Source organism: Salvelinus fontinalis, unplaced genomic scaffold (assembly GCF_029448725.1).
Source record: "Salvelinus fontinalis isolate EN_2023a unplaced genomic scaffold, ASM2944872v1 scaffold_0886, whole genome shotgun sequence".
Lineage (NCBI taxonomy): Eukaryota > Metazoa > Chordata > Actinopteri > Salmoniformes > Salmonidae > Salvelinus > Salvelinus fontinalis.
The window spans coordinates 1-26,191 of record NW_026601095.1 but is presented as its reverse complement, the minus strand read 5'-3'; the positions used below and the strand labels follow the sequence as shown (position 1 = coordinate 26,191).

General features: G+C 41.6%; 2 protein-coding genes across 2 annotated transcripts; both read right to left on the bottom strand.

Annotated features, from left to right (window-relative positions):
- Positions 1-4: 4 nt before the first annotated feature.
- On the bottom strand, positions 5-20,725 carry LOC129847587 (trichohyalin-like). Its single transcript, XM_055915340.1, has 5 exons — positions 20,685-20,725; positions 19,185-20,020; positions 18,180-18,687; positions 3,548-3,760; positions 5-2,292 (listed from the first exon to the last, which is right to left on the bottom strand). Exons 1-5 carry the CDS (start codon positions 20,723-20,725, stop codon positions 18-20), a joined length of 3,873 nt encoding a protein of 1,290 aa, XP_055771315.1. The 3' UTR covers positions 5-17.
- Positions 20,726-22,038: 1,313 nt separating this feature from the next.
- On the bottom strand, positions 22,039-23,142 carry LOC129847592 (octapeptide-repeat protein T2-like). Its single transcript, XM_055915344.1, has 2 exons — positions 23,025-23,142; positions 22,039-22,729 (listed from the first exon to the last, which is right to left on the bottom strand). Exons 1-2 carry the CDS (start codon positions 23,105-23,107, stop codon positions 22,039-22,041), a joined length of 774 nt encoding a protein of 257 aa, XP_055771319.1. The 5' UTR covers positions 23,108-23,142.
- Positions 23,143-26,191: the final 3,049 nt, after the last annotated feature.

Genomic DNA, 26,191 nt, shown 5'->3' with positions numbered 1-26,191 from the left:
TCCCACTTCTTATTTACCTAGCCCACAGCTCTCCTTCGGATACTTTTATCAGGTGGGAGAATGTCCTCCTTGTCTTCTTCCTTCTCCTCCTCCTCTAAGTCACCCCTCTTGTGCTTTTCAAGGATCTCCCTTCTTTCCTCTTCCACCATCTCCTCTCTTCTGTTTGCCTCTATTATCTCTCTCTCTCTGATTAAAGATAAATGGCCTTCAATGGCTCTCTTTCTCTCCTCCTCTCTCTCTTCCTCTCTCTGTCTCTCCTCCTCTTTTAGTCTGAACATTTCTTTCTGTCTAGCAATTTCAATGTCTCGTTTTTTATCCTGCTCCTCTTGTTGTCTTGCCCTCTCCTGTTTTCTTTCCATCTCCAGCCGTCTTTCCTCCTTCTCCCTCCTGATTTGTTGTCCTCTTTCTATGTGTTCTCGTTCCCCCTTCAACACTTCTAACCTCCTCTCTTTACGTCTATTGAAGACTTCCCGTGCTTTTGCTTTAACATTAACTACTACATGTTTCTTCATGCTTACTTCCTTTCCTCTCTCTTCTCTTTCCCTGTACTCTTCCTCTGCTTCCTTAATCACTTCATGCTTTTCTTCCATCTCTCTCTCATGTTCTATCTCCAGTTCATTCTGTCCCTCAATTTCCCCCAAAATATTTTTCTGCCCCTCCTTTCTTCTTCCTGCTTCCTCCCTCTCTCTCATAATCATATTTTCTTTCTCCATCTCTTTCTGTTGCTGATCTTTAAATTCCATCTCTCTCTGATTCTCATTGCATTTCTCCCTTTCTTTCTCTTTCTCCATTTGTTTCTGTCTCTCCTCTTGTTGTTGTCCTCTGTGTATCTCTTCTATCTCTCTCTGTCTCTTGTTCTCCTTCTCTCTTCCCTCCTTCTCCATGTCAATTTGCTTCTGCTTCAATATATCTTCTTCTTCTTGATCTCTCTCAAACGTTCTCTTTCTCTCCTCTTGTTGTTGTCGTCTCTCTTTCTCTCCCATCTCTCTCTGTCTCTCTTCTTTTCGTTCTTCCTCTTCCATCTCTATTTGCTTCTGTTTACATATTTCTTCTTCATTCTCTCTTTCAATCTCTCTCTGTCTCTCTTCTTTTCGTTCTTCCTCTTCCATCTCTATTTGCTTCTGTTTACATCTTTCTTCTTCATACTCTCTTTCAATCTCTCTCTGTCTCTCTTCTTCTCTTTCCATATTTTTCTGTCTCATCTCCATTCTCTTCCTTTTGATCTCTCTCTGTCTCTCTTTCTCCCTCTCTCGTTCTTCCTCTTCCATCTCTATTTGCTTCTGTTTACATATTTCTTCTTCATTCTCTCTTTCAATCTCTCTCTGTCTCTCTTCTTTTCGTTCTTCCTCTTCCATCTCTATTTGCTTCTGTTTACATATTTCTTCTTCTTTCTCTCTTTCAATCTCTCTCTGTCTCTCTTCTTCTTCTCTCTCCATCTCTTTCTTCTTCTCATCTTCTTGTTGTCTCTGTTTTGGTATTTTCTCCATTCTCTTTCTTTCTACCTCTTTCTGTTTGTTGTTCTCACCCTCCATCTTCTCCTCCATGTCCATTTGGTTCTGTTTCCATTTATATTTGTCTGTTTCCATATTTTCTAATTCTTTTAGCTGTTCCTTGATTGTCTTGAAGACTTCCTCCAATTCAGACTTCTTTTTGTCATTGATGAGGGCTGTCTCCATCTCCGTCTCGCTCTCCACTCTATTTTTCATCTCCTCTTCAGTTCGTCTCCAATCATTTTCTCTCTCTCTGTCTCTATCAAATGTTCTCTCTGGTTCAGTCTCTTCTTTCAATCTAATCTCTTCTTTCATTCTCGCAACTTCTCTGTCTAACACTAGTACATTTTGGTTAACCTGTTTCACTCTCTCATTCTGTCTTCTATACGCTTCTTTTGCTCTTTCAAATTTGATTTTGTATTGAATCTCTTTTGTTGTCATATCTTCTTTCAGTCTCTCAACCTCTCTCTCTAACTCTTTCACCTTTTCGTTAACCAGTTTGACTTTCTCATTCTCTGCAATACGCATGTCTCTTTCTCTTTCAAATATGACTTCCTTTTCAGTCTCTTTCAATCTCTCAATCTCTCGTTCTAACGCTTTTATTGTTTCTTCTGCCTGTTTCACTTTCTTCTTCATTTCTTGTCTTTCCAATTCTGCTTTTCTCTCCCTTTCCATCTCCCTTTCTCTCTCTCTTTCCCTCTCTCTTTCTGTCTCAATAGGTTTGTTGTTCCAGGCCAGTCTTGGTCGCTGATCTTCCATGACTTTCTGCCATAGCCTCAATCTCTCTATCTCTTGCTTAAATTTAAAAGGTTAAATTAGTGATAATCTTTGACCAAGACATACTTTCAAAGGATTTGCAGAGAATGATACATAGAAATACAACTTAGACATTTACATTACATTTAAGTCATTTAGCAGACGCTCTTATCCAGAGCGACTTACAAATTGGAAAGTTCATACATATTCATCCTGGTCCCCCCGTGGGAATTGAACCCACAACCCTGGCGTTGCAAGCGCCATGCTCTACCAACTGAGCCACACGGGACCGTGTGAATGATACATAGAAATACAACTTAGACCTAGGTAATTGAATCAAACAGTGGACAACATCAATAGCAGAGTCATTTTGATCAATTCATCTGGACAATTCATTGTCAGTTAATGTATTGACATGGTTTGAAAAAATTATGAGACATTTTATGTAATAAATTATGTCCAAAATGTGTACAAATACAAACACACAACTAGCTTGCCCATTCAGTTAGGGGTTTGAGAAATTCCCATTGCAATTTGTGTGATGTTACAACAATGTTGCCTCTGATGTTTATGCTTGTAGAAATTACTCCTACAAATGATGTTTCACTAATGCAACTATTTACAACCTGCACAGATACAGTTATCAACAACAATAACAGTAATGACGTTAATAAGGAAGTGGATATTCAACCGGCAGAAGAAAGGCGTAGGGGTTGAAATAAATGAGGGTTAGGTTTAGGACCTAGGGTTGGGTTATGGTAAGGGTTAGGTATAGTTTCAGTGAGGTTAAGGTAAAGGTTAAAGTTTAAAAAAGGCATAAAAGTTAACATTGGGTTAGCATACTGCCATTCATTTTCAGCCGGGTGAATATACACTGCCTTTTAATAATAACAATGACATGTCTTACGTGGGCCAGTTGTAGGTCCACCATCAGCAGCTCCAGCAGTTTTTTGAGTCTGTTGATCTCCCTCATTTTTCTCTGGTTGTCCTCCCATTCTGTGGCTCTCTCTGCCTCCCTCTGTCTCTCTGCCTCCCTCTGTCTCTCTGCTTCTTTCTGTCTCTCTGCTTCTCTCTGTCTCTCTGCCTCCCTCTGTCTCTCTGCCTCCCTCTGTATCTCTGCCTCCCTGTGGCTCTCTGCTTCCCTCTGTCTCTCTGCCTCCCTGTGGCTCTCTGCCTCCCTGTGGCTCTCTGCCTCCCTCAGTCTCAGGATCTCAGCCTTCCACTCTTTCATAATACCCCTTTCTACTCTTCTTCTCCTCCTTTCATCTGTCAAAAGGGCTCTGAGATGGTCTGTCTCAGACTGTAGTTGTTCAATCATCTCGTCCTTCTCCGTTCCACCATTCCTCTTCTTCTTTTCCTCCTCCCAGAGGCACACTTGAAGTCTGTCCATCTCCTTCTTCTGATTTCGGATCGTTCGATCCTTCCCCCTCAACTCAAGCATGTGGGCTTCCTTCTCTGTACAGGTCTTCTTCTCTTCCCTCAGGAACTGAACCTCCATCTCTGCCTGCTTGTAGCTGGGAGCGAAGGAATGTCAACACATCATTTAGGAAGTGAACTCAGACAATTTACTACAATATTACAATAATAATTACAATTCTGATCAATCAAACTGCCTTTAATCACACAACTCACTCAACTGTGACTTACAGTACGTGAATGTGATGAGTTGACTGTCCATGATGGCCAGAGGTGGGTAATGTGTAGCTCTGGTCCAGGGCGTTAAGTACAGCTTGCAGACACTGAGCCTTCCTTCAGCAAGCCGCACATAATGCCCTGGACCAGAGCTAGGTTATGTGATGAATGACTTACAGACTGTTCCACATGATAGGAGGGGGTAAGAAGACAGTCCCAGTAGGAGACGGAGATCGTCCAGAAGAAGAAGAGGTGTCCATCTCCTCAGAGACTGCAGGAAAGGTCTACAAGTTTTATTTCTGGAAAATAAAGAGATGCCTTCTTTCAGCAACAATGTGTGTTTCTATGTTTCTGTCACTAGATGGCGCCATTGTAAACAACATTTACTCACTAGGTCAGTGAATTCAGAAACAGCCTTCAGACTACGGTACTCAAACTCTAGCCTACAACCCATCATGCATCAGCACGACTAATATAATAATACCTCATCACAACTTCATAATCACAGTACACCTGGATTGTGTTCACAAAGTGTTTCAGGGTAGGAGTGCTGATCTAGGATCAGGTCCCCTCCTGTCCATCAAAACGTATTCAGTTTGATTTAAAAGACAGAACTGATCATTGATCAGCACTCCTTCTATGAGACTTTGTGAATATGAGCCTATGTGAAAGAATCTTTCTGGCATATGCTGGCTAGACAGTACACAGACAGACAGATAGTCTGACAGACAGACAGAAGAGTAAATACAGATAGAGTGATTGATAGCAACAGAAAAAAACGAATTCATAATTAATAATTGTGTTTTATAAGGCTAGCTAGGTAATGTCAGAAAGAAAACATATTTCAAATACATTAACGTTCACATGTGTTATCTTACCATGACAGAATTATAGGCTAAGTAGGCTAGCAGATGGTTAATGTACTGTAAACTTTTGTAAATATTTGACTCACCTCAAATCACACGTGTCAAAGCGCAGTTTTAGTGTTGAACCGAATAACATCTTCGGCATTAACTTTCTCTGTTCTGGAACTGTATTGTTGCGTCATTTGGAACGCTTGAGCGTCATAATCCGTTCACCGCGCCTGCTTGATTGACAGCTAGGGGTTCTCCTGCGCATCAGTGTCCAAAAGTCGATAGGTTTAGATACTCATAATTGATCAAGACATTTATAACTATTTTCCACTTGACTTTTATTTCGTGTATTTTTGCCTAAGGTTATTTGGTAGTCTATGTTGTGTGATTTGTCTTCGTATGGGCCTAAAGTTCAATTAAATACAAACAGCAACCATAGCCTGCAAACATTTCCCACACAAATACAAATGTGGGTGTTTAGTGAGAACACAAAATAATAACAGGACAGCCATAACTGTACAAACAAACACACAATCACAACTCTGGTGCACCTGTCCAGGTCGAACTGTTCAGTATGTCACCATCACCAACTGCTGGACTACACCTGTTCCCCGGGGTACAAGAATCCAGTTGATCCGTTTTCAATTGGCCACCGTTACCTCAAGAACCGCCTATTCCAATGAATTATAACCTTTTATTAGTTTGTCCCTGTGACAGTCAAATCCCAACGCCCTAACCGCCTGTTGAGTGTGCCTGTTGATTGTGGTGCTCTCTTTGGATCTAATCTCTCCGCTGTAATAGTGATGGGATTTCTGAGTCTATTCGGTGAGCCGGAGCATTTGGCTCCGTTCAAGTAAAAGAGCGGGTTCATTTAGCTCATAAACAGATCTTCCTTCAAAATGCTTAAATCAATATAGAACAATGAAAAAATTACAAATATTCAAAGTAAAAGCCTAAAGGTAGGCTACCATTAAGTCAGATCGTGAAATGCGCTTTAAAAAATTAGGAATTCGTTTTTAAGCATGAAATAAATCCTCGTGGACCAGATTGACCCGCTCTCCCCACTATTTATTGTTTCTGCAGTGAGGATTCACCCCCTTTAGATAGTGATGTTGTAATTTATCTACAGATAAACGTTGTTCTGAGCTCAACAAGCAGTAGTAGCAGTATGGAAATCAGAGAGCTAGATGAATGACTCTTTCACCGATGCAATTCGGTTCCAGACATACAACAAAAAGATCCGTTCAAAAAGAGCCGTTCGTTCGTGAACGACACATCACCACACTGTAGTTCTCCACCATTGCGTATCGTGAGCTGGAGGAGCGTTCGTCCAACTTCTCATCCAAGTAAATGACAGCGGCGCATCATCCCTCCGCTGAACTCCCAAGGGACTGGGAGGATAGTTTACGATGCAACACGCGTTTGGGGAGTACATTCATTGTAACGCAATGACTGTTTTTAAATTCTTGAGGGACTCTTGCTCCAGGGGAAATCTCAGCAGCGATGTCTATCTGCTGTGCATCAGAGGTGGGATCTTTTCCTTCTTCCCTATGCTTATTATACTGTACATATCGGTCACATTAATGACATTGCACTCAGGAAAGTTGTCTGTCGGCTATTGGGGAGATGCGCATAGACGTTGAGTTGTCACGTTCCAGTCTAAACATGACCTGGGATGTGAGAAGGGAGCTTTTCTATAACACATGTAGATGACATGTTGTCTTTATATGTAGATTATATTTTGGTTTTATAGTTCATATTTGATTGATGATTAGGCCTATGACTTTTGATTCCACTTTGGCTGCCTTGCACCATATTGTCCTCACTTGCTATATCTTACACTTTATTCCCTTGTGCAGATCTTCTCTCTAAACAATAGTCATGATAGTTTGAATGAGTTGAGTAAACTACACTGTTGTTATCGTCTCAGTCTGTACTGTACTGTCCCTGGAAGACACTCCACATAGTTCACCTAGATCCAGTCCCCTTTGTACCACTGGTCAACTAATCATCAAAACCTCTGATTAGTGAATCAGGTGTGCTGGTGGTGGAATACATGATATGAACTGGTTAGGGGGAGGACAGGTTTGAGAAGGGAAAGACTAAATGGACTTTTCAGACCAACATCCCATTGACAGCCCGTCTGGCCAAAACTTGAAACTAACTCTAACCTAAACACTAACAAATACCAAACCCTTAAAAGGTAGTCTCGTGCCTCTCGGGTGGCGCTTCGCAGTGCTAGCTGCGCCACTAGAGTCTCTTGGTTCGCGCCCAGGCTCTGTTGCAGCCGGAGGTCCGTGGGGCAACGCACAATTGGCCTAGCGTCGTCCGGGTTAGGCCGGTAGGGATATCCTTGTCTCATCGCGCTCCAGCGACTCTTGTGGCGGGCTGGGCACAGTGCGCGCTAACCAAGGAGGCCAGGTACACGGTGTTTCCTCCGACACATTGGTGCTACTGGCTTCCCGGGTTGGAGGCGCGCTGTGTTAAGATGCAGCGATTGGATACCACGAAACTAGCGATTGGATACCACGAAACTAGCGATTGGATACCACGAAAATTGGGGAGCAAAGGGGTTAAATAAATAAAAAAAATAAAAAAAGTTTTCTCATCATGGGTGTGATTCAGACTGTAGTTTCTCCCTGTGTGTCCAGTAAACCTCCTATCATCATGGGTGTGATTCAGACTGTAGTTTCTCCCTGTGTGTCCAGTAAACCTCCTCTCATCGTGGGTGTGATTCAGACTGTAGTTTCTCCCTGTGTGTATAGTAAACCTCCTCTCAACGTGGGTGTGATTCATACTGTAGTTTCTCCCTGTGTGTCCAGTAAACCTCCTCTCATCATGGGTGTGATTCAGACTGTAGTTTCTCCCTGTGTGTCCAGTAAACCTCCTCTCATCGTGGGTGTGATTCAGACTGTAGTTTCTCCCTGTGTGTCCAGTAAACCCTCCTCTCATCATGGGCATGATTCAGACTGAAGCTGGAAAGGCCAGAAGCAACCGTGGCCTCCAATTGCTCTTAAATACAAGTAAAACTAAATGCATGCTCTTCAACCAATCGCTGCCTGCACCTGCCCGCCTGTCCAACATCACTACTCTGGATGGCTTTGACTTAGAATATGTGGACAACTACAAATACCTAGGTGTCTGGTTAGATTGTAAACTCTCCTTCCAGACTCACATCAAACATCTCCAATCCAAAGTTAAATCTAGAATTGGCTTCCTATTCCGCAACAAAGCATCCTTCACTCATGCTGCCAAACATACCCTTGTAAAACTGACCATCCTACCAATCCTCGACTTCGGAGATGTCATTTACAAAATAGCCTCCAATACCCTACTCAATTAATTGGATGCAGTCTATCACAGTGCCATCCGTTTTGTCACCAAAGCCCCTTACACTACCCACCACTGCGACCTGTACACTCTCGTTGGCTGGCCCTCGCTTCATACTCGTCGCCAAACCCACTGGCTCCAGGTCATCTACAAGACCCTGCTAGGTAAAGTCCCCCCTTATCTCAGCTCGCTGGTCACCATAGCAGCACCTACCTGTAGCACGCGCTCCAGCAGGTATATCTCTCTGGTCACCCCCAAAACCAATTCTTCCTTTGGCCGCCTCTCCTTCCAGTTCTCTGCTGCCAATGACTGGAACGAACTACAAAAATCTCTGAAACTGGAAACACTTATCTCCCTTACTAGCTTTAAGCACCAGCTGTCAGAGCAGCTCATAGATTACTGCACCTGTACATAGCCCATCTATAATTTATCCCAAACAACTACCTCTTTACCTACTGTATTCATTTATTTATTTTGCTCCTTTGCACCCCATTATTTCTATCTCTACTTTGCACTTTCTTCCACTGCAAACCAACCATTCCAGTGTTGTTGTTTTTTTACTTGCTATATTGTATTTACTTCGCCACCATGGCCTTTTTATATTTTTATTTATTTTTATTTATATTTTGTTTGCCTTCACCTCCCTTATCTCACCTCACTTGCTCACATTGTATACAGACTTATTTTTCACTGTATTATTGACTGTATGTTTGTTTTACTCCATGTGTAACTATGTGTTGTTGTATGTGTCGAACTGCTTTGCTTTATCTTGGCCAGGTCGCAATTGTAAATGAGAACGTGTTCTCAATTTGCCTACCTGGTTAAATAAAGGTGAAATAAAATAAATAAATAAAAACCAACCCGACCACTTTATTACTAGTTGGGGATGGATAGCATCTCTAGAGTCACAGTAGGGCATTTCCATGTAAAAGGACCCAGGAGCACCAACGTGATGTTCATAGGAAGGAGCATGTGTAATTGGGTGTCAAATTAAATCTAAGAGTGTATATTTTTGGTAAATGTAATTCTAGAACCATTTTTCAACCAGTGAAGGCTTTGACTTCTGGGTAAACAGATGGAAAAGGGATCTTAGAAAACATCACCAGAAAAAGTCTTAAAAGGTCAAATATCAGAACTACATTAAAAAATAATAATGTTGACGTAAAGACCCCTGCCTACTAATATCAACACTTACATTTGGGTTTGGAGAAATTGTTTAAGGAATATTGACTTGTGCCTTGTAATTCCGTTACCAAAAACCCACATAACTTTCAGATATTTTCATATTTGGATTTGTGAGGAGGGTGGATAATGAAAGTTCACAGAAGTAACAAGTAATGTTGGAGCTAACAATTAGTTCTAGTGATTTTTCTGATATATATTTTGTTTGTGAATTATTAAGTGATTAAAACTCGTAATTTCGTTACCAAAATGGTAGCAGAATAACCAAAAAATCTGTTACTCTGACCAGACTGACTGATTTGGTTTCTTTTCACAGACACTATAAATGATTAACTGTTTATCTCAGGAGTCATATTGAGTTGGTTTAAGTCTCAGTGGTCACACTGCACATGATTCAGAGTCAAGATTACTGATTCAGAATCAAACTGACTGATTCAGGATCTCTATAACACTAGAACCGCTGGGCCTCAAGACCCCCCCCCCCCCCCCCCCCCCCCCATCAAGCAGATGAACAGTCATTTTGACTGCATCATTCTAACAGTGTAATACATTTCATATATGCTATCGCAAAAATATTAATTTGGTTGTTTTTATGAAAGCCATGGGTAACATTGGAATACAATTTTTATTTGATTTACAAAAACACTGTAGCGGGTTTCTTATGTACCACAGGAGAACCAAGAAATGAAGAGCGACACCACGGCTGTCTGTCAGGCTTTTATTTTGATCTGCAATAGTATTGTGAACTGCAATAGTATTGTGAAAAGACAGGACAGGAACACATCAGTCTCCAATGCACCATCTGACAAGTTGTTCTACACAGGAGCCTGAAGAAAGGTAAAACACATGTCTCACATCCCTAATACATTGTTAGGTGCTTTCAGTGTTGACAGTACCAAAATACAACAACTCATGTACAAAAGCACTGCAACACAAACAAGTTACAACGTGAAATCGCCTCTATCCCGTTCATACCGTAGAGTACCAAACTACATCTCCCATAATGCAACGCAAGCACCAGCTCAGCTAACCGTCTGCATCACAGAAAGGCATGCTAGCTAGCTAGCAACAGCACATTTAGCACTCTGTAAACTATATAAATAACAACAATAAAAATCGGAAAGTTACATGTTTCAATAGTCTCACACTCCCTTATAACAATATCTACAGCATTAACCTTGGGATGTTTTATTTATTTCACGTTATGGACTTCTACAAAGGAGTCATCTGCAACACATACCTTTCTCTCAGACTGAGGAGAACGGGAGCTACGGGTAGTACCAGGGTGTTAGTAGGTGAAGCAAACACCCAGATGAAATAAAATACATTTAATGAAACAAAACCCTAAGATGTTAACATCATTCAGCTACTGTAGCTGCCTACCTAACATCAACAGGCAGCAGCAGTAGAGCAACAATTAAAAATAGACACCAAAAGTAAAGTTCCTGGCGATCATAGCGATCTGACTCCCCCCTTCTGTCTGAACTTGGAATATTCCTGTTCGCGGGCTTGGGCCACTGACCCGCAACCTGGTTGTTCTGTTCTGCGTTGTGTACTAGTCTAATAATTTGAAGTTTGATGGAATAACCATTTGAACTCTACTACATTTATATGTAGATTATATTTTGGTTTTATATTCAATATTTGATTGATGATTAGGCCTATGACTTTTGATTCCACTTTGGCTACCTTTTGTAGCCTGGTTCACTCTGCGTTGTGTACTTTTAATTAGGACGCTGCCACAACTGAAGGTCTGCTAGTTGAATTATTTTTATTTGCCCTGCACACGAAGAGACAACACACATTATGTTAACCCTTGGCGCAGTCCTAGCTCTCAGGCACCTGCGCGAGCACATGGACACTCACTCAAACACTGTCCCAAGTACTCACAAGTTTCAATAGTGTAATGAAACAGGCAGGGAGCAGGTCTCGAACCCTCAACCTCCTAGCCCGAGGTCCGGCGCGCTATCGACTGTGCCGCAAAAGCATGCTCCAGCGGCAGAGTCGATTTCCGCGCTTATAAACACAGGGTCGTTACACTACTCCCTCCTTTCAAAGAGCGCGTCCTCGCGCTAGCTTGCGACTTTACGTCTTACAGGAACGCGCTCACCGGCCAAGCACACGCACTGTCGTGGATGCGAGGTCCGATCACTTCTGACACCAATGTAATGAAACACAGGGAGCAGGTCTCGAACCCTCGACCTCCTAGCCCGAGGTCCGGCGCGCTATCGACTGTGCCACAAAAGCATGCTCCAGCGGCAGAGTCGATTTCCGCGCTTATAAACACAGGGTCGTTACAATAGATACCCTAGTTAGCGAGCTTTGTGAAACTTGTTAACATAAATCTTTGTATTATCCACATTGTAACAAACTTATGGTAGCATAACAGTACATTGTGTAACATTATGACGGTTTTATATTAAACCATTTCGGAGCCAAGGACAACATACCGTACTAGCCAAAGGTCAGGCAAAAGAGAACAATAAGGGGGTACGGAAAGACAGATAACCCGCGATGGGCCAAACCAAAATATACAAAACTTTTACAATCACATGTATGTACAATATTGATATGAAAAAGTGTTTGTACACCAAAGAAAAACATTAGCTATGCAGCTGTAATTAAATTTAAAAAATACACTGAATTATTATTATTATTATTATTATCAAATTATTAACATCCCCTTTTGACCTGGCCTATTTGAATTGGTCCTTGTGTGCAACTTGGTGCATAATCAAGGGGAACAACATCACACTGCTACATTAAGTATAGTGATTGTAGGTGTGGTGATGGTAGGTGTGGTGAAGGTAGGTATGGTAGGTGTGGTTATGGTAGATGTGATGATGGTAGGTGTGGTGAAGTAATTATGGTATGGTATTTGTGGTGATGGTAGGTGTGATAGGTGTGGTGATGGTATGTATGATGGTAGGTGTGGTGATGGTAGGTGTGGTAGGTGTGGTGATGGCAGGTGTAATGATGGTAGGTGTGGTGAAGTAATTATGGTATGGTATTTGTGGTGATGGTAGGTGTGATAGGTGTGGTGATGGTATGTATCGTAGGTGTGGTGATGGTATGTATCGTAGGTGATGGTAGGTGAGATGGTAGGTGGGATAGTTGGTGTAGTGATGGTAGGTGTGGTTATGTTAGGTGTGACAATTGTGGTAGGTAGGTGTGATAGTTGTGGTAGATGGGTGTGATAGTTGTGGTAGGTAGGTGTGGTAGTTGTGGTAGGTAGGTTTGGTAGTTGTGGTAGGTAGGTTTGGTGGGTGTGGTGATGGTAGGTGAGGTAACTGTGGTGATGGTAGGTGTAATATGTGTGGTGATGGTTGGTTTGGTGAAGGTATGTATGGTAGGTGTGGTAAAGGTAGGTGTGGTAGGTTTGGTGATGGTAGGTGTGATATATGTGGTGATGGTAGGTATGTTACTTGTGGTGATGGTAGGTGTGGTGATAGTTGTGGTAGGTAAGTGTGGTACGTGTGATGATGATTAATATGGTAGGTATGGTGATGATAGGTGTGGTAGTTGTGGTAGGTAGGTTTGGTAGGTGTGGTATTTGTGGATTGTAGGTGTGGTGATGGTAGGTGTAATAGTTGTGGTAGGTTGATGTGGTAGTTGTGGTAGGTATGTGTGGTAGTTGTGGTACGTAGGTGTGGAAGTTGTGTTAGGTAAGTTTGGTGATGGTGGGTTTTGTAGTTGTGGTGATGATAGATATGGTAGGTAGGGTGATGATAGGTGTGGTAGTTGTGGTAGGTAGGTGTGGTAGTTGTGGTAGGTAGGTGTGGTAGTTGTGGTAGGTAGGTTTGGTAGATGTGGTACGTAGGTGTGGTGATTAGGCTTGGGCGGTATCCAGATTTTCATATTGTCATACCATCCTACTCTCATACTGGGATTTACAATATTACCGGCATAGCACATGAGGGGGTGCTAAAAACACAAGAAAAACCTATCGGCATCTATTACCAGAATGCTAACAAATTAGCACAAACTGATACCAAATTCACCTAGACGCTGTTAGCTAAATGCTAACAACTGAAAACGAACAAACTAATTGCAAAGCAGTGGAGGCTGATGAGGGGAAGACAGCTCATAATAATGTCTAGAATGAAGTCAATTGAGTGGTATCAAACACATGGAAACCCCATCTTTGATGTGGTTGATACCACTCCATTGACTCCATTCCAACCATTATTATGAGTCACCGCCTCCTCAGCAGCTTCCACTGTTGCAAAGAAAGGCAAATCCAGCTCATAAAGTTATGTGAGGGATAATCAACGAGGGACTATGCCTTCTCTGCCAAATAATGAACACTGTGGAACTGACCTTCCATGGACTTGCATTATTTTCCAGAGAACCCATAAAGCCCTGAGTTGATTATCCCTCCATGGCTATAATTTAACACATTTGCCGGTAGAAATGTGTTCATTTGCCGGTAGAAATGTGTTCATTTGACGATAGAAATGTGTTCAACATCCACTGAAGTAGCTAGCAAGTTTACTAGATAGCTACAGTAGTTGCCTTGGTAACCAAACAAACATACTTCCTAGTTTAGATAACCAAACCATCAGTCCTAGATTGCTATTATGAAAACCTAATTCAACAATACCAATACTGTTTTCAATTTGACTTAATTTGTAATGTCCAAAAGTCCAAACGTAATTGCCGTGGATTGGACGGAAAAGAGGTCTGTGAACCAATATCAGTTTGTTGTATTCATAAAAGTAATATGGGGTGGAAGCTACTGAAGTTTTAGGGAAGCATTTTTCAGGTAAAGTCAATTCAAATTCATTTAAAAAAAAATGATAGTAAATAAAATACCAAAGTAATTGACATTTATTAGTGGGAGGTGGTTCCTGAACCAATGATAGTTGTTTGTATTTATTAAAGTAATATGGGGTGGAAGCTATTGACGTTTTAAGAAAGTATCTTTAATTTAAAGTCAACTTAAGTTGGTAGAATATCACCAAAGTCAAAAAATACGAAAGTAATTGCTATTGATTGGAGGGATGAGGTCCCTGAACCAATCACAGTTAGTTTTACTGATGAATGTCACATGGGGTGGAATCTATTGACATTTTAAAGTATTATTCATGCAAATATAATTAACATTTGTAAAAAAAAAAAAGTATCCAAAGTCAACAAATACAACACAAATTGCTGTTGATTGGAGGCATGACGTCCCTGAACCAATAACAGTTGGTTGTATTCATGAAAGTCATATGGGGTGGAAGATATTGATGTTTTTTTTAAGTACTTTTATATAAAATGATTTATTTGACATTTTGTAGATTTTATAGAAGTTAAAAAAATTAAAAATAAAGTAATTGAATTCGAGAGATGAGGTCTCTTTACAGTGTCAAATTTGTTTGAGATCTCTATGTCATGTCGTTGAGAAGGTATTGATATTTTTCATTTACAGGTAATATTATGCGTTGCAGTTTTAAGACGGTTCGTTAACCCTCTGAGCAGAGGATAGCACATTTTTAGCTACATTTCACCTCCAAAAAGTGAATATGACACCGAATTGGAAAAACAAGGGGTTCAACTTATTCACTATCATCAGCCGATTTAGAATATTACATTTATTTAACTAGTTAAGTACAAATTCTTATTTACAACAACTACCTAGGAACAGTCAGTTAACTGCCTTGTTCAGGGGAGGAATAACAGATTTTCACCTTGTCAGCTCAGGGATTCGATCCAGCAACCTTTCGGTTACTGGCTCAACACTCTAACCACTCGGCTACCTGCTGCCCTCAGTAGCCTAGTCATCCTTGCATGTCCCGTTGAAGAGGTATTGAAGAGCAAAGTCTGAATCTTTAATATAAAGCTAACTTCACCGCTGTAAAACACTGTATGATTGAATCATCCAATTATGATTCACCAATAAAAACGGTGAGCTCATCTTTTAATAATAATGTATTCATCATAGAATCATCTATGATTATAGTATTGTCAGTGGTGAGCCGTCATTCAGGGCAGGTGGGGCGGAGCCACACCCGTTTTGAGCCCCACGTGTTTAGCAAAAAAACATTTTGCAATTATGTTGCTTGTTTTGCCTCATATTTTGGCATTAATATGTGTCACATATCAGTTTGCAACCAATGGAGGGAAAAAAAGTCATTGAGTTAATAAAGCGTCATACAGACATGGTCTCTTTTTGCTTTCTTAAGTAAGGCAGCTCCAACATGCAGGTGTTTCAGCCTTTCTCAGTGCTTTCTGTGGTGGTGGGGCAGCCAGCGGAAAATACGGAGAGTAGGGGTTGGTGATGTTCTGTAGTTGCGCCGTGATTGGTTCAGTGTTCTGTCACTCAAGGGGACACTACGTCACTGCAAAATCTATGAGGAGAGCTTGAAAATTCAAGCCCCTTGGGTGCTGCCATAGAGTTACATTAGAAGTGCCCATCCAATAATTCTCAAGGTCATTGGCCACAGATAAAATGAAATCAAATCAGGTTATATTTACCGTAGCTTTGATTGGACTGATCATGTCAACATCATATTTTCTAAATCTTAGCTACCAAGCTAGCAGTCATCATCATGAATCCAGTCGACAATCTACTGGCAAATCCTTTTCAATACTTCTCATATGAAGAGAAATTATGAAGAGAAATTATAGATAAAATGTTTCGGTGCTCATCAACCATTGGACATAAACATTACACAACAAGTTGGAAATCGCAAATTCAACGAGTGGTTTGGAAGGAATCAGTGGCTAACTACAAGCTTAGCAAAGCAATCACTAGCCTGCTATTCAGCATGACTCCTGCCGCATTCAAAACAACTGGAAACTCGGAACTGGGAAATCTTAGACTTCAGTGAGTTCAAGACGACTGGGAAAACAAGTTTTGAACGGTCATCCAACTCGGAATTCCAAGTCGGGAACTCGGGCCTCTTTCTTGTGCTCTGACCTGAAGATCACTGAACTCATGATTCAACCTTGTTTTTTTTGAGTTCCCAGTTGTCTTGAAAGCACAATAAATCCAGAGAATGACAGACTTTGATGCCAAACCGCCACGACACCTTCCTGTTCAAGAGAGCACAGCACAACAAGGTGAGTCCAAAAGTGTATTGAGTGCTGCTCTATAAATGATGTAATATGCCAGGGAGATATGTATACCGTAGCTAAGAAAGTAATACTAAGTGTATGTTGTGTAGTAAGCTGTTAGTAGCCCATGTGTCTCACCCTAATAATTTTGTGCCTTTCCCCTCTCATAACTTAGCCTACTGCTCTGACTTGGTGGTGCACATGTAGACTATATATATTGACTACGTCCATCCTAGCTCTCTCATTAATGTCTTAATCAAAATGACGGATTGCCTGTTATCCACTCGTTGTCCTCTCAAGTGTCAGTAGAAACCACATTTGTTGAAGCAAGTCAGCCATATCAGCTATGTTTTTTAAAAAGGATTCACTCCTTGGTGATGAAAAGAAAGCTCTGCTGTTGGGACAGCTTTATGTCGACCCTAACAGTTTGTGGGCACCGTTTGTCAAAGTTATAGTGCAATTAATGTATTGTTTAGTGTTGTGTTGTGTAGTGGCTTTGCTGGCATTCATCTAAAACATTTTGGGGGAGTTTTCCCCACCAAGATGTACATGCTGCAATCACCACTGGGTGAATTATAACACATCAACCCTGTTACCTATAGATAGACAGTCTAGAAATGTTGAAACAATTTACATTTGTTTGGTAAGCTTGCATTCCATTCCCCCTGTCACATGGGGATCTATGGTTGATTCTAAATGAAATAGTCAACTCTGTTACAGTCCACCCTGTCACTTGATTTGGCACTTAATAGGCACTTGCTATAGTATGTATTTTTTACTTTTGAGATGGGAAAAAAATGTGTTTTATTAAGTTGAACATGTGCTCTTTATGACAGAATGTTAGAATTAGGTGAAATAAAAGTTACACTCCCCAAAAGGTACTCAACTGGTGGAATGACCCAAGTACTGAACTGGAGGTGGGAGAGCTAACGATGCGTCTACTGTTGCTCTCTCCTCAGATTCTTAGAGAAGCTATTTCAATCTGATATTTCTCCTCTGGTCTAAAATAGATGTGTATAGAGGACTCCTCTCTAATATAACATGTCACACATTGTAGCAAACTGATGTAATGTTAGGTGTCTCATTGAAAGTCTAACATCTACCATGACTACTGGATGTTTCAATTCTAATAAATAACAAAACAATCCACACCGTAACAACAATATTGCTTTTTTAATAAATGCTTTTATTAAAACGTAAAACTTTAATAACAAAAATGACATCGTCAAACATCACTGGCCTGACTTGAGCAGCTTTGTCCGGGGATGGAGCCAGCAACTTAGCTGCTACCGCTCCGGTCCAGGCTACCTGCAGACCTCCTCCCAGACCTCCCCTTAACAGGTGAGGTGGTGGAAATGATCAGAGTTGCGTTCAACTTGAGTAAAGATGAGAAACTCTGGTTCTTGGAGCCACTGGTCTGAGGGGAGGACTTCTGTTTAAACCATGTCCATTTGGGGATATTTTCTAGGACAATAGAGGTGGTGAGCAGAGATGAATTTAATTAGGATAAAGATGAGAACCTCTGCTCTGGGGAGGAGGGTCACTGACCTTCGAGGGTTTGTTGCCTGACAAATAGTATACTTGCTGGCTTGAGGAGACGATAATGTTTTGTGGAGGAAATGTAGCTTGATGACTTAAAGAGGAGGAGGAATTATTGGGCGACACTTTTAATGACCAAGGTAACCCCAGTGGAACTGTGGCTTCTTCGAGTTCCAGCTCTAGGCAGACAGCAGGTCAGGAATGCTGTAAGACATCAGAGACACGTAAGTATCTATATATTTACATGTGTGTTTCATGTACACTAAACCCTCACATTTGGATAATAGCTCACACTTGGACAACATATATATTAACAGTGTAAAACATGAATAGATGTTTAAACATTCTTTACCCCATCTTAATTCTCTTCCAGATGCCTGGCCTTTTCTTGTTCTTGGAGGTTAGCTCTGATGTTTCAGCCTCTTCTGGAGCTTCTAGCTGCTGGCTGTCTGGCACCCCCTGTTGGTTCTCTGGCCACTCCTGCTGGTTCTCTGAACTTCCCTCCTGGTTCTCTGCCCATGCCTGTTGCCTCCTTGGCCTTTCCTGGTGGCCATCTCCAGATCCAGTGGGCTGTGTTGTCTCCAGATAATCGTGGCTGTGTTGGGTGGTTAGACACCGGGTGTGGATTTGAGCATCAGCCTCCAGATTCATCTGCTCCAGGTAATGTCCCTTCATCTTCCCCCTCTCCTCCATCAGTTTCTGATGAGTTTGTTTTTTAAGCAGGGACTGCTCTCTCCACTGCTTATTAAAATCCTCCATCTTCTTCCTTCTCTTCTCAGCCTTCAGCAGCTCCTTCCTCTTCTCCCTCTCTCTCTCTGCCCGTGTCATGGTGGCTGTTAGCCTTGTGTGTCCAGGGATGGCTGGTAGGGGAGAAGAAGTAGAGTTCACATTCAACTTAGGGATCTGGTATCAACTTAAATTTAATGGACACAGGGAATGAAGAATAGAAAACACAATTGGGTCTCAATGATTGTTTACTCTTTTCAGTTGAGCAAGGCATGGAATTTGTCAATAAAGTGCAATAATTCCCATATGTGATCGCCACTAGTAGCCCCCGGATCCCCCCAAAACACGTATTTGTGTGTGTTTTTTAGGAACTCTTTCTGGGTCTCTACTTAGTCTTGAGAGTTAGACTAGTAGATGACACAATGTACCATTTAAACAGGTGGTTGTTACATCAGCAGTATTTTTCTTGTTATGTCAGTCAGTCACTCAATTAGCCATGTCAGCTAACATATTCTTTAGACAGTAGTTTTATATTGAAACAATAATGCAACATGATGACTGGTGTGTAACTGATGTGTGTAGAGGAGACTAAAGAGGATGATGTCATAAGCAGAGGGAAAACAGGTCTTACCTATGTGGACGATCTTATAGCCCTCCTCAGCTTCTCTCTGATAGGTTCTCTCGATCTTCTTGAGGTTCCTCTCCTCCCACTTCTTATTTACCCAGCCCACAGCTCTCCTTCGGATACTTTTATCAGGTGGGAGAATGTCCTCCTTGTCTTCTTCCTTCTCCTCCTCCTCTAAGTCACCCCTCTTGTGCTTTTCAAAGATCTCCCTTCTTTCCTCTTCCACCATCTCCTCTCTTCTGTTTGCCTCTATTATCTCTCTCTCTCTCATTAAAGATAAATGGCCTTCAATGGCTCTCTTTCTCTCCTCCTCTCTCTCTTCCTCTCTCTGCCTCTCCTCCTCTCTTAGTCTGAACATTTCTTTCTGTCTAGCAATTTCAATGTCTCGTTTTTTATCCTGCTCCTCTTGTTGTCTTGCCCTCTCCTGTTTTCTTTCCATCTCCAGCCGTCTTTCCTCCTTCTCCCTCCTGATTTGTTGTCCTCTTTCTATGTGTTCTCGTTCCCCCTTCAACACTTCTAACCTTCTCTCTTTACGTCTATTGAAGACTTCCTGTGCTTTTGCTTTAACATTAACTACTACATGTTTCTTCATGCTTACTTCCTTTCCTCTCTCTTCTCTTTCCCTGTACTCTTCCTCTGCTTCCTTAATCACTTCATGCTTTTCTTCCATCTCTCTCTCATGTTCTATCTCCAGTTCATTCTGTCTCTCAATTTCCCCCAAAATATTTTTCTGTCCCTCCTTTCTTCTTCCTGCTTCCTCCCTCTCTCTCATAATCATCTTTTCTTTCTCCATCTCTTTCTGTTGCTTATCTTTTAATTCCATCTCTCTCTGATTCTCATTGTCTTTCTCCCTTTCTTTCTCTTTCTCCATTTGTTTCTGTCTCTCTTCTTGTTGTTGTCCTCTATGTATCTCTTCTATCTCTCTCTGTCTCTTGTTCTCCTTCTCTCTTCCCTCCTTCTCCATGTCAATTTGCTTCTGCTTCAATATATCTTCTTCTTCTTGATCTCTCTCAAGCGTTCTCTTTCTCTCCTCTTGTTGTTGTCGTCTCTCTTTCTCTCCCATCTCTCTCTGTCTCTCTTCTTTTCGTTCTTCCTCTTCCATCTCTATTTGCTTCTGTTTACATATTTCTTCTTCATGCTCTCTTTCAATCTCTCTCTGTCTCTCTTCTTCTCGTTCTTCCTCTTCCATCTCTATTTGCTTCTGTTTACATCTTTCTTCTTCATTCTCTCTCTGTCTCTCTTCTTCTCTTTCCATATTTTTCTGTCTCATCTCCATTCTCTTCCTTTTGATCTCTCTCTGTCTCTCTTTCTCCCTCTCTCGTTCTTCCTCTTCCATCTCTATTTGCTTCTGTTTACATATTTCTTCTTCTTTCTCTCTTTCAATCTCTCTCTGTCTCTCTTCTTCTTCTCTCTCCATCTCTTTCTTCTTCTCATCTTCTTGTTGTCTCTGTTTTGGTATTTTCTCCATTCTTTTTCTTTCTACCTCTTTCTGTTTGTTGTTCTCACCCTCCATCTTCTCCTCCATGTCCATTTGGTTCTGCTTCCATTTATATTTGTCTGTTTCCATATTTTCTAATTCTATCAGCTGTTCCTTGATTTTCTTGAAGACTTCCTCCAATTCAGACTTCTTTTTGTCATTGATGAGGGCTGTCTCCATCTCCGTCTCGCTCTCCACTCTATTTTTCATCTCCTCTTCAGTTCGTCTCCAATCATTTTCTCTCTCTCTGTCTCTATCAAATGTTCTCTCTGGTTCAGTCTCTTCTTTCAATCTAATCTCTTCTTTCATTCTCGCAACTTCTCTGTCTAACACTAGTACATTTTGGTTAACCTGTTTCACTCTCTCATTCTGTCTTCTATACGCTTCTTTTGCTCTTTCAAATTTGATTTTGTATTGAATCTCTTTTGTTGTCATATCTTCTTTCAGTCTCTCAACCTCTCTCTCTAACTCTTTCACCTTTTCGTTAACCAGTTTGACTTTCTCATTCTCTGCAATACGCATGTCTCTTTCTCTTTCAAATATGACTTCCTTTTCAGTCTCTTTCAATCTCTCAATCTCTCGTTCTAACGCTTTTATTGTTTCTTCTGCCTGTTTCACTTTCTTCTTCATTTCTTGTCTTTCCAATTCTGCTTTTCTCTCCCTTTCCATCTCCCTTTCTCTTTCTCTTTCCCTCTCTCTTTCTGTCTCAATAGGTTTGTTGTTCCAGGCCAGTCTTGGTCGCTGATCTTCCATGACTTTCTGCCATAGCCTCAATCTCTCTATCTCTTGCTTAAATTTAAAAGGTTAAATTAGTGATAATCTTTGACCAAGACATACTTTCAAAGGATTTGCAGAGGATGATACATAGAAATACAACTTAGACCTAGGTAATTGAATCAAACAGTGGACAACATCAATAGCAGAGTCATTTTGATCAATTCATCTGGACAATTCATTGTCAGTTAATGTATTGACATGGTTTGAAAAAATTATGAGACATTTTATGTAATAAATTATGTCCAAAATGTGTACAAATACAAACACACAACTAGCTTGCCCATTCAGTTAGGGGTTTGAGAAATTCCCATTGCAATTTGTGTGATGTTACAACAATGTTGCCTCTGATGTTTATGCTTGTAGAAATTACTCCTACAAATGATGTTTCACTAATGCAACTATTTACAACCTGCACAGATACAGTTATCAACAACAATAACAGTAATGACGTTAATAAGGAAGTGGATATTCAACCGGCAGAAGAAAGGCGTAGGGGTTGAGATAAATGAAGGTTAGGTTTAGGACCTAGGGTTGGGTTATGGTAAAGGTGAGGTATAGTTTCAGTGAGGTTAAGGTAAGGGTTAAAGTTTAAAAAAGGCATAAAAGTTAACATTGGGTTAGCATACTGCCATTCATTTTCAGCCGGGTGAATATACACTGCCTTTTAATAATAACAATGACATGTCTTACGTGGGCCAGTTGTAGGTCCACCATCAGCAGCTCCAGCAGTTTTTTGAGTCTGTTGATCTCCCGCATTTTTCTCTGGTTGTCCTCCCATTCTGTGGCTCTCTCTGCCTCCCTCTGTCTCTCTGCTTCTTTCTGTCTCTCTGCTTCTCTCTGTCTCTCTGCCTCCCTCTGTCTCTCTGCCTCCCTCTGTCTCTCTGCCTCCCTCTGTATCTCTGCCTCCCTGTGGCTCTCTGCTTCCCTCTGTCTCTCTGCCTCCCTGTGGCTCTCTGCCTCCCTGTGGCTCTCTGCCTCCCTCAGTCTCAGGATCTCAGCCTTCCACTCTTTCATAATACCCCTTTCTACTCTTCTTCTCCTCCTTTCATCTGTCAAAAGGGCTCTGAGATGGTCTGTCTCAGACTGTAGTTGTTCAATCATCTCGTCCTTCTCCGTTCCACCATTCCTCTTCTTCTTTTCCTCCTCCCAGAGGCACACTTGAAGTCTGTCCATCTCCTTCTTCTGATTTCGGATCGTTCGATCCTTCCCCCTCAACTCAAGCATGTGGGCTTCCTTCTCTGTACAGGTCTTCTTCTCTTCCCTCAGGAACTGAACCTCCATCTCTGCCTGCTTGTAGCTGGGAGCGAAGGAATGTCAACACATCATTTAGGAAGTGAACTCAGACAATTTACTACAATACTACAATAATAATTACAATTCTGATCAATCAAACTGCCTTTAATCACACAACTCACTCAACTGTGACTTACAGTACGTGAATGTGATGAGTTGACTGTCCATGATGGCCAGAGGTGGGTAATGTGTAGCTCTGGTCCAGGGCGTTAAGTACAGCTTGCAGACACTGAGCCTTCCTTCAGCAAGCCGCACATAATGCCCTGGACCAGAGCTAGGTTATGTGATGAATGACTTACAGACTGTTCCACATGATAGGAGGGGGTAAGAAGACAGTCCCAGTAGGAGACGGAGATCGTCCAGAAGAAGAAGAGGTGTCCATCTCCTCAGAGACTGCAGGAAAGGTCTACAAGTTGTATTTCTGGAAAATAAAGAGATGCCTTCTTTCAGCAACAATGTGTGTTTCTATGTTTCTGTCACTAGATGGCGCCATTGTAAACAACATTTACTCACCAGGTCAGTGAATTCAGAAACAGCCTTCAGACAACGGTACTCAAACTCTAGCCTACAACCCATCATGCATCAGCACGACTAATATAATAATACCTCATCACAACTTCATAATCACAGTACACCTGGATTGTGTTCACAAAGTGTTTCAGGGTAGGAGTGCTGATCTAGGATCAGGTCCCCTCCTGTCCATCAAAACGTATTCAGTTTGATTTAAAAGACAGAACTGATCATTGATCAGCACTCCTTCTATGAGACTTTGTGAATATGAGCCTATGTGAAAGAATCTTTCTGGCATATGCTGGCTAGACAGTACACAGACAGACAGATAGTCTGACAGACAGACAGAAGAGTAAATACAGATAGAGTGATTGATAGCAACAGAAAAAAACGAATCCATAATTAATAATTGTGTTTTATAAGGCTAGCTAGGTAATGTCAGAAAGAAAACATTTTTCAAATACATTAACGTTCACATGTGGTATCTTACCATGACAGAATTATAGGCTAAGTAGGCTAGCGGATGGTTAATGTATTGTAAACTTTTGTAAATATTTGACTCACCTCAAATCACACTTGTCAAAGCGCAGTTTTAGTGTTTAACCGAATAACATCTTCGGCATTAACTTTCTCTGTTCTGGAACTGTATTGTTGCGTCATTTGGAACGCTTGAGCGTCATAATCCGTTCACCGCGCCTGCTTGATTGACAGCTAGGGGTTCTCCTGCGCATCGGTGTCCAAAAGTCGATATGTTTAGATACTCATAATTGATCAAGACATTTTTAACTATTTTCCACTTTACTTTTATTTCGTGTATTTTTGCCTAAGGTTATTTGGTAGTCTATGTTGTGTGATTTGTCTTTGTATGGGCCTAAAGTTCAATTAAATACAAACAGCAACCATAGCCTGCAAACATTTCCCACACAAATACAAATGTGGGTGTTTAGTGAGAACACAAAATAATAACAGGACAGCCATAACTGTACAAACAAACACACAATCACAACTCTGGTGCAACTGTCCAGGTCGAACTGTTCAGTATGTCATCATCACCAACTGCTGGACTACGCCTGTTCCCCGGGGTACAAGAATCCAGTTGATCCGTTTTCAATTGACCACCGTTACCTCAAGAACCGCCTATTCCAATGAATTATAACCTCTTATTAGTTTGTCCCTGTGACAGTCAAATCCCAACGCCCTAACTGCCTGTTGAGTGTGGTGCTCTGTTTGGATCTAATCTCTCCGCTGTAGTAGTGATGGGCTTTCTGAGTCTATTCGGTGAGCCGGAGCATTTGGCTCCGTTCAAGTAAAAGAGCGGGTTCATTTAGCTCATAAACAGATCTTCCTTCAAAATGCTTAAATCAATATAGAACAATGAAAAAATTACAAATATTCAAAGTAAAAGCCAAAAGGTAGGCTACCATTAAGTCAGATCGTGAAATGCGCTTTAAAAAAAGAAGAATTCGTTTTTAAGCATGAAATAAATCCTCGTGGACCAGATTGACCCGCTCTCCCCACTATTTATTGTTTCTGCAGTGAGGATTCACCCCCTTTAGATAGTGATGTTGTAATTTATCTACAGATAAACGTTGTTCTGAGCTCAACAAGCAGTACTAGCAGTATGCAAATCAGAGAGCCAGATGAATGACTCTTTCACCGATGCAATTTGGTTCCAGACATACAACAAAAAGATCCGTTCAAAAAGAGCCGTTCGTTCGTGAACGACACATCACCACACTGTAGTTCTCCACCATTGCGTATCGTGAGCTGGAGGAGCGTTCGTCCAACTTCTCATCCAAGTAAATGACAGCGGCGCATCATCCATCCGCTGAACTCCCAAGGGACTGGGAGGATAGTTTACGATGCAACAAGCGTTTAGGGAGAACATTTATTGTAACGCAATGACTGTTAATAAATTCTTGAGGGACTCTTGCTCCAGGGGAAATCTCAGCAGCGATGTCTCTCTGCTGTGCGTCAGAGGTGGGATCTTTTCCTTCTTCACTATGCTTATTATACTGTACATATCTGTCACATTAATGACATTGCACTCAGGAAAGTTGTCTGTCGGCTATTGGGGAGATGCGCATAGACGTTGAGTTGTCACGTTCCAGTCTAAACATGACCTGGGATGTGAGAAGGGAGCTTTTCTATAACACATGCAGATGACATATCTTTATGTAGATTATATTTTGGTTTTATATTGATTAGGCCTATGACTTTTGATTCCCCTTTGGCTGCCTTGCACCATATTGTCCTCTCTTGCTATATCTTACACTTTATTCCCTTGTGCAGATCTTCTCTCTAAACAATAGTCATGATAGTTTGAATGAGTTGAGTAAACTACACTGTTGTTATGTTCTCAGTCTGTACTGTACTGTCCCTGGAAGACACTCCACATAGTTCACCTAGATCCAGTCCCCTTTGTACCACTGGTCAACTAATTGTCACACTGAGTGACGCTGGAGAGACGAAGCAGGTACGGGGAGTAACATTTAATAAATGACGGACATATAACGAGACAAGCACAGCGTCAGCAAACAGAAACTTAGACAAGAAACAATCAATGCAGCAGCAGGGAACAGAGCAAGGGAACAGACAAATATAGGGGAGGAAATTAACATGTAATAAGTGAGTCCAGGTGAGTCCATTAACGCTGATGCGAGTGACGAGGGAAGGCAGGTGTGGGTGATGGATGGCAGGAGCGTGTGATGCAGGGTAATCTGGCGCCCTCAAGCGCCAGGGGAAGGGAAGAGCGGGAGCAAACATGACAGTACCCCTCCCTCTTGGGACGCCACCCGGCGTCCCACCTGGGCAAACCGGCCGAGACATGGGCGCAGGGCAAGCCAGTTGGGGCGTGAAAGCCCGACGAACCGGCAGGAGCGTGGGAGCCTGGCGAGCCGGCTCAGGCATAGGAGCCTGACGATCCGGCTGAGGCAAAGCGCCTGTCGATCCCGCT

Excerpts from the sequence above, each read along its gene's own strand:
- LOC129847587 (XM_055915340.1), bottom strand. The coding sequence starts at position 20,725 with ATGGAAGCAGAACCAAATGGACATGGAGGAGAAGATGGAGG. Across the intron at positions 3,761-18,179 it reads TGGAAGAGAATTAAGATGGG|CTACAAGCAGGCAGAGATGG; the intron begins GTAAAGAATGTT and ends CTTCGCTCCCAG. Across the intron at positions 2,293-3,547 it reads GAGATGATTGAACAACTACA|ATTTAAGCAAGAGATAGAGA; the intron begins GTCTGAGACAGA and ends TTAACCTTTTAA.
- LOC129847592 (XM_055915344.1), bottom strand. The coding sequence starts at position 23,107 with ATGGACACCTCTTCTTCTTCTGGACGATCTCCGTCTCCTACTGGGACT. Across the intron at positions 22,730-23,024 it reads CCTATCATGTGGAACAGTCT|CTACAAGCAGGCAGAGATGG; the intron begins GTAAGTCATTCA and ends CTTCGCTCCCAG.